At 37.0% G+C, this 8,621-nt stretch overlaps 2 protein-coding genes across 2 annotated transcripts; one reads left to right on the top strand and one right to left on the bottom strand.

The window, feature by feature from the left end:
• Positions 1-87: 87 nt before the first annotated feature.
• spcs1 (signal peptidase complex subunit 1) lies at positions 88-1,636 on the bottom strand. Its single transcript, XM_073825665.1, has 4 exons — positions 1,441-1,636; positions 599-658; positions 427-513; positions 88-335 (listed from the first exon to the last, which is right to left on the bottom strand). The coding sequence occupies exons 1-4, from the start codon at positions 1,474-1,476 to the stop codon at positions 210-212; spliced, it is 309 nt and encodes a 102-aa protein (XP_073681766.1). The 5' UTR covers positions 1,477-1,636; the 3' UTR covers positions 88-209.
• A 1,498-nt stretch (positions 1,637-3,134) lies between these two features.
• glt8d1 (glycosyltransferase 8 domain containing 1) lies at positions 3,135-8,488 on the top strand. Its single transcript, XM_073825677.1, has 10 exons — positions 3,135-3,272; positions 3,453-3,502; positions 3,592-3,690; positions 3,777-3,987; positions 4,554-4,662; positions 4,754-4,838; positions 5,578-5,690; positions 5,921-6,087; positions 8,045-8,157; positions 8,249-8,488. The coding sequence occupies exons 2-10, from the start codon at positions 3,487-3,489 to the stop codon at positions 8,431-8,433; spliced, it is 1,098 nt and encodes a 365-aa protein (XP_073681778.1). The 5' UTR covers positions 3,135-3,272; positions 3,453-3,486; the 3' UTR covers positions 8,434-8,488.
• Positions 8,489-8,621: the final 133 nt, after the last annotated feature.

Raw genomic sequence — 8,621 nt, 5'->3', positions numbered from 1 at the left:
TAATAAATTACATTTTTAGAAACCCTGTGCCTTTTTGCTCCACAACAAACCAAACTCAAACTTTGAAACGAAAAAGGACCACAAATGTACCAAACACAGTTCTTTATTACATGTTGAGCATTCAATCTTTGAGAAAAAAGAATAGGTTTTCATAGTTCTGTTTCTATTGTGTGTCTATATGCCGTTTCTGTGCCAAATACCGGCGTGAATCACTTGTGCTTCTTCTTCTTCTGACTCTCCTGAGGTTTGTCACGATTTTCTCCAGATGTCTCAGGCAGAGCCGGCTGCCAGCTCAAAGGGTTTTTTCTGTACATCGGCCAGGGAGGCAGGGTGAGCTGAAAAACAGCACACAGCCAGATTCACACAAGAGTTTGTTTGTTTTTCATTTCAACTTTACATTAATCAAACAGAAGTCTTATGACATACCAAACATGATACTGCAAATCCACCCAACATTATATAAACAGTCCAGCCAAACTGCTGAATACTTAAGCCATAGATGAAGCCGATCACCTGCAGGAAAAATAAAAACAGATATGAGGCAGAGCCGAAGTGACGATATTGTTTAGACTGTAAAAGTGCTGCCAGTGTTCCTTACCGCAGACACCAGAATGATTCCTTGGAAAATTTGCTCTGCAAGTTTCTGTCCTTTATAGTCCTGCAAGCAGTCATTGTACATATATGAATATACATGTTGCTTTAGGGGTCAGTCTAAAAAAATAAAACAAATAACTGACCACTTTTAAAAGTTGCACAGTCGTGTAAATGTATAATTTGAAAATTACACCTCAATTATTACAGTATAACATTACTGGGGCACATTTTTGAGTTTATACTTCATATGAAAGCTGAATAAATAGCTTCCCATTGATGTATGGTTTGTTAGGATAGGACAATATTTCGACGAGATACAATTATTTGAAAATCTAGAATCTGAGGGTGCAAAAAAATCTAAATATTGAGAAAATCGCTTTTAAAGTTGTCCACATACAGTTCTTAGTAAAGCATATTACTAAATCAAAAATTAAATTTCGGTAGGAAATTTACAAAATATATTTATGGAACATGATCTTTACTTAATATCCCAATGATTTTTAACATTTGAACATAAAAAAGCTATTTTGTTTTTGGTCCAGGGTCACAAATATGTTATAAATTATGTCATAAATACGAAAATAAATATTGTGTGAGTTTTCGGTAAAACATATTTTATTATAAATAACTGCTACTGCCAAAGATGCACTTTGGCTCTGATACCAGCACTAAATATTTAGTATTACTGCATCAAAATACTAATAAAATGTTTATTTTATATCATTCCAACGAACAGGTTCATAGCTAATCCGTTAGCTGTTAACATATGTCAATAATCTGAAGCAAACTAACGTTATTGAACGCATGCACGAGACTAACAATAATTTATCGCAAACGTTATCTTACCATATGTGTCGGAATGGTTTTAAACGATGAAAACATTTTGAAATAACAAAATAAAGCCGCTTGGTAGTATTATTGAGATGAGAGTGATGGTTTCCTGTTTGAAAGTGTGTACGTAGAGTTCCGCAGGACCCCTCTCAAACACATCAGCGGAGCTAAAACGCGTCTGATCCGCGCAGAAAAGTGGAAATATGTCTTGTGAGTAAATATTACATCTCACATTGTTATAGTGGTTTAAATAATAAGATAATGAGCGCTTAACGCATTCTCCGTGCGATTATAAATGAAAATAATTGTATGTTTTTAAGCAGGCAGTAATCTAGACGCACACTTCAGACCATTTATGGTCATGGGCATGTTTGAGTACGTCATCAGCCGCTCAAATAATCAGATCTGTAACTCATAGGGAACCACTCACGTCTATGGCAAGCCGTTTAGCCTAAAATATACTAAGCGTTGCTCGTCGTAATTGCATTTTTACTAGTAACAATTCAATTAGAGAGCTCTGTAATTCAATTCCTAGTAGTAACAATTCCAATTAGAGCACTCTCTAAATCAATTTTATTAGTTATAATTACAATTAGAAAGCTCTGTAATTCAATTCTTACTAGTAACAATTCCAATTAGAGAACTCTACAAATTAATTTTTACTAGTCATGGGCCAGTTGCATAAAAGGTTTAGACAGACTTAAAAGTTAGTCAGTCATTTTTTTTCTTTAAGACTGGTCAAATTTTTGAAAATTTGGTTACATAAAAACTTAGATTAGTCTAAATTGGATCCAAAATATAAGACTGATTACCCCTTAGTTATCTGCTAGCTGGTCAAACGAGTTCTTAAGACACTGTCTTAACATAGAGACTAAGTTTATGCAACTGGCCCCATGTCTCCATTGACTTCCATTCATTTTTAATTACAGAGCTCTACAACAGAATTTTACTAATAATTTAAATTAGAGAGCTCTCTAATTCAGTTTTTACTAGTAAGAATTCCATTTAGAGAGCTCTCTAATTTAATTGTTACTAGTAAGAACTGATTTAGAAAGATCTTTAATTCAGTTACAGGCCCTACAAACCGTTTCTGGAGAATTTTTGCCCTTTCCTATGCCATATACCTTCTATGTAGATATCAGAGAACAATTTAAAATATTGTTTCAATGCATTCTATGGCACCTTTAACACTTAGAATATTTTAGGCTAAAACGGCTTGCCATACTAGTCTCATTTAGACAGAGAAGGATTTTTATTCATCTCAGTTATTTGAATCCTTGTATATTTTTACTCTTTATAAAATTATACAAGGTTACATCGTTACGTTAATAGGACAAGCGAACTTTTTGAGTTACAAATAATTTTGTCATATTTTCATTCCGTTTTCTTAACTGCACTACTGGGATGGTAAAACGTCTTTACATTCGTAAAGCATTATATGCAGACATATACATTTGCAGACATATTTGATAAAATAATAATCAAATTGCTCCGAGTCACATTCAAGACTCCAAAACAATCGGCTCGTTCTGTGAAGGGGGCGGTTCGTTTAGCAGGTCAAGCCAATGGAATGCTCCTTCACAGACCACACTCGAATTCTATTGGCTGCTGCTGCTGTCAGTCTTCAGAAGCAGGAAAACAGACGAGTCAATACGCGGTTTGGTTCACTTAAAAAGATTCACTCGCAGCTGTGTGTTGCTCTATCAGTATGTGTTATGTATCAGTGAAAGGTGTTTTCGGCTGTGGCGTGTTCTCTTGCAGGACTGAAGGGTAACTGGACTTGTTGATGTTGAGTTGGCGTTTTGGATGCGGAGCCAAAGAGAGTCCAGACATTGTAACAGAAAAAGGTTTGCAACGCTACACCGGTGTTTTTAACAGTTTGGAAGTTGCTTCTTTCCCAAAATGCATTTTGCTTATATGCAGAGATTATACATTTGAACCTGTTTGTGTTATATTCCATCTAGCTTTCTGTTAGAAACACATTTGTGTCGATTTGTTTGCTAATGTTAGTGTTTGTTTGGATTTAGAATTTAAACTCTCAAGTGTTTTTGATCGAGTGCCATGACTGTACGAAGAGGTGAATATATTTCATACAAGTTAAACACACATTAACACTACATACTATACGTGTGCCATAATCTCTGTTGGATATCTTCTCTTTCCCAGTGAATGTGGTTATACTTGTACTGGTTGTCATCGCCTTTTTAATTATTTTGCATCGAAATCTGCTGAATCTTAATGACTTTCTGAAGCAAGAGAATCCAGGTATGAATATATGCTCATGTTAGTGAAGTCTGAAAGTTTTTAGCACAGTGCAATGCACCTCTTCACTGATGTTCCTGTGTTTGCAGAGACAGTGCCTGGGATGATCCTGCCCTTTGAAACTGACTTTCTGTCGGATCATAAGGTCATCAGGACAGGAGATGAGATTCCTGTGCTCATCACGGCTCCGGAGGAAAGACTGGGAGCTGCTGTCACCGCCATGAACAGCATCCACCGCAACAGCAAAGCCAATATAGTCTTCAATATAGTGACACTAAACGAGTCGGTGGTCCATCTTAGGTACAACTCGTGTTGCAATGCATTGCATTACAGCACAGCTGTTTATTAAACAAAATTGTTTTATTACAGTGCCTTGCAAAAGTATTCATACCCCTTCATTTTTTTTTTCTTTTTTTTTGTTGCAGCATTATGTTAAACTGCTTTAAATGAGTTTTTCCCCACATCAGTTTACACTCCATACATCATAATAATGACAAAGCAAAAACCAGATTTGCAAATTTGACAAATGTATTAAAAATAAAACACTGAAATAAGTAGATTGCATAAGTGTTCATACCCTTAACTCAGTACATAGTTGAAGCACCTTTACAGCCTCAAGTCTTTTTGGGTCTGACGTGACGGGATCTTTTCAGTTTTTTATTTCTAATAAATTTGCACAAATGTTAAAAACCTATTTTTTGCTTTGCCAATGCCATTATGGAGTGGGGAGTGTAGATTGATGTGGAAAAAAAAAACTAATTTAAAGCAGTTTAAATGCTGCAACAAAACAAAACAAAACAAAAATGTAGGGGTATGAATACTTTTGCAAAGCACTGTACCTGTAACATGATTGTTTGTCATTCCAGAACGTGGTTGAGTAAGACTGACATGAAACACAAAATAATCGTATTTGATCCGAAGCTCCTCGCAGGAAAGATTTCTAATGACCCTCAGAAAGCAGAGACAGTGAAGCCGGTAATTGATCGCAATGAATTGCATTTGAATAGAAGTGACCATTTTGTTAATGCCATTTACGTATCATTTCTATGTGTATGTATCTTTTCAGTTGAACTTCGCCAGATTCTTCTTGCCAGTTTTCTTCCCGGATACAGAGAAAGTCATTTACCTGGATGATGATGTAATTGTACAAGGTGAAGTGCAGAGTTTTATAGTTTGTATTTTTTATAATGCAAACAAGAAGTGCATAGTGCTGCTAATTTATTATTTGTTGGTTTTAGACATAACTTGATTTGACTTCCGGCACATTTAAAGAATAATGTGTATAACAGTTTGGATTGTTGCATTATTTAAGAGATTTAAGTATTGTTAAGTACTGTATAAAGTATTGTATAACACTCTCAGCCACTTCATGAGCTACATTTTAAAAAAGTAGCTCTTGAATGAAAAAAGTTCGGACACTAAAGTTTTTGTTTTGTCATTTTAAGGTATGGTATACCAAATACAGCTAATTGCACTGGGGGAAAAAAGTTGTTTTTAATTATTACTTTTTTATTAATATAATAAGTACATTATCATTAAAAAATATTGTATACATTTTTGTTACATTTTTAATTCAGAGAAAGGGATTGAGTTATACTGGTAATTAAAACGGGTGTTTTTTTGCATATGGAAAGCTCAAAAGCCCATTAATTTGTTAAAGGTAAAATTAATTGTGTTGCGGGATACAGTTGTATCTGCATTTTCCCTTTGGTTTTATGCTATACATTATACGTTTCATGTAGTAGGCCATCTGCATATTTAACACATACAGTATTGTGGAAGTATGCTGCAGAGTTACTGTAGTAATAGTGTGACACTGTGCAATTTCCAATAAAATACAGTAAGAAGAAGGAATAAAAAGTATTAATTGCATTCTTTTCTGTGGTTCAGGGGACATTCGGGAGCTTTTCGACACCAGTCTTAAGTCGGGACATGCGGCAGCTTTCTCAGAGGACTGTGACTCTGCGTCCTCTAAAGGCATCGTCAGAGGAGCCGGAAATCAGGTTTGATTGTACTGGACTTATTCTAGAAGATATAAACTGGGAAGAATTGGATGTTTGGCAAGAATTATGCAATTTCTGTCATTATCCAAAAACAGTTATATGGTTTTTAAACATATAAACCAATTTATTTTCTATATTGTGATTATTTACTATCACTGTAAGAATTTGTTGTATTCCATACCTATTTTATATATTTACCTGGATTGCCTTATTTATTTCCTGTGCTGCAGAACAGCTATATTGGTTTCCTGGACTTCAAAAAGGAGGCGATCAAGAAGCTTGGAATGAGAGCGAACACATGCTCGTTCAATCCTGGAGTCTTTGTGGCCAATTTAACCGAGTGGAAGCAGCAGAATATCACCAGCCGGCTTGAGCTCTGGATGGAGCGTAATTCTAAGTTAGTTTGTGTTCTGTGTTATGTTACTGGAAACTACAACATTCACTCAAAAAAGATGTTAGACACCAACAGTGAGGGAAAAAATGATTTGATCCCCTACTAATTTTGTACATTTGCCCACTGACGAAGAAATGATCACTATAATCTAATCTCAACAAAAAAATCCAGAAAAACACATTTCAAAAAAATTTAATGAGTGAAATAAGTATTTGAACCCTTTGCAAAACGTGACTTAGCACGTAATTGCAAAACCCTTGTTGTCAATCACAGAGGTCAGATGTTTGTTGTAGTTGTCCAGCAGGTTTGCACACATCTCAGGAGGGATTTTGTCCCACTCTTTGCAGATCCTCTCCAAATCATTAAGGTTTGGACACTGATGTTTGGCAACTCAAACCTTCAGCTCCCTCCACAGATTTTTTTTTGGGATTAAGGTCTAGAGACTGGCTAGACCACTCCAGGACCTTCATGTGCTTCTACTTTAGCCACTCCTTTGTTGCCTTGGCCATTTGTTTTGGGTCCTTGTCATGCTGGAATACCCATCTTCATGTCCCTTTGATGTGGTGCAGTTGTCCTGTCCCCTTAGCAGAAAAACACCACCAAAGCATAATGTTTCCAGCTCCATGTTTGACGGTGAGGATGGTGTTCTTGGGGTCATAGGCAGCATTCCTCCTCCTCCAAACACGGCGAGTTGAGTTGATGCCAAAAAGCTGGATTTTGGTCTCATCTGACCACAACACTTTCACCCAGTTCTCCTCTGAATCATTCAGATGTTGATTGGCAAACTTCAGACGGCTCTACATGTGCTTTCTTGAGCAGGATTTCATTCGTTCACGGTGTAGTGTGTTACCAATTGTTTTCTTGGTGACTATGGTCCCAGCTGCCTTGAGATCATTGACGAGATCCTCTCGTGTAGTTCTGGGCTGATTCCTCACCGTTCTCATGATCATTGTAACTCCACGAGGTGAGATCTCGCATGGAGCCTCAGACCGAAGGAGATTGACAGTTATTTTGTGTTTCTTCCATTTGCACCAACTGTTGTCACCTTCTCACCAAGCTGCTTGCCGATGGTCTTGTAGCTCATTCCAGCCTTGTGTAGGTCTACAATCTTGTCTCTGACATCCTTGGACAGCTCTTTGGTCTTGGCCATGGTGGAGAGTTTGGAATCTGATTGATTAAGTGCTTCAGGTGTCTTTTATACAGGTAACAAGCTGAGATTAGGAGCACTCCCTTTAAGACAGAGGCCTCAAACTCAATTCCTGGAGGGCCAACCAGCTCCAGCTCACACCTGCTTGGAGTTTCTAGTAATCCTGAAGAGTTTGAGCGAAAATGTGCAGAGCTGTGGCCCACCAGGAATTGAGTTTGAGACCAGAGATGCTCCTAATCTCAGTTTGTTACCTGTATAACAATCTTGCTGATTGATAGGGGATCAAATACTTATTTCACTCATTAAAATGCATTTTTCTGGATTTTTTGTTGTTCTGCAAAACTTTGGCACTATTTTATAAATGTCGTTTAAAAAGTTTTGCAAAACCAAAGCGTTTCCATTAACGGATGTTGTGACTGAAACACAATTTTTCTTCTTGTGATAAGTCATGGCAACAGATTTTTGTGGGATTTTGGCTATATTTAATCGAATATGACTTGTAAATGCAAAAAAAAAAAAAAAAAATTCCAGTGCTGTTCTGTGAAATATTCCTTTTTCGAAATGACTGGGGAAAAAAACACCTCATGCGAGTGTAAAAACTTTTTTGTGATATATGGAAGTTTTTGCGCAATTGACGCGTTTCCATTAGGCGTATTTTCAATTCGCGCAATTGAAATGCAGCTAGTGTTCAAATAAACCTGCCATTAAAACAATATACTGATCATTTTTTTTGCCAGTGGGCAAATGTTCCAACCCTCTCTAGTCAAGATCTAGGCATCTTTAAGGGGTGTTAATAATTTTGTGTTGTTTTAGGGAGGACCTTTACAGTAAGACTTTGGCAGACAGCATCACAACACCACCTATGCTCATTGTGTTCTACAAACACCACTCCAACATTGACCCGATGTGGCACGTCCGACACCTCGGTAAGCAAATCATCAAGGATGTGGTTCATAAATTCAAAGCAACTTTGTAAATCCTTTAGTGACCGATTTTTGTTGTTATTTGTGTTTCTAGGTGCGACAGGAGCCGGGAATCGGTATTCACCTCAGTTTGTGAAGGCTGCTAAACTTCTCCATTGGAACGGACATTATAAACCATGGGGAAGAGCCTCTTCTTTTTCTGAAATTTGGGACAAGTGGTACATTCCAGATCCCACAGGTAAATTCCACCCAATCCGGAGACACGCTGAGGAAAAATAAACTCTGGTTTGGGCTACAAGAAAAATGGATGGACTCTTGCCATGCAAAAAAAAAAATATGGGGCCTTCATGAAACCTAAGAGAACACAAGTTACTGGGACCAACATTGGAAGAAAACAGCCAAAAGGCAACATTCAACACCAATGCACTACCTCAGCATTCCTGGTCTAATAATAAAGTAATAACACT

Source organism: Garra rufa, chromosome 20 (genome assembly GCF_049309525.1).
Source record: "Garra rufa chromosome 20, GarRuf1.0, whole genome shotgun sequence".
Classification (NCBI taxonomy): domain Eukaryota; kingdom Metazoa; phylum Chordata; class Actinopteri; order Cypriniformes; family Cyprinidae; genus Garra; species Garra rufa.
Note: the sequence above shows the minus strand (reverse complement) of the source record. Positions and strands in the feature narration are given on the sequence as shown.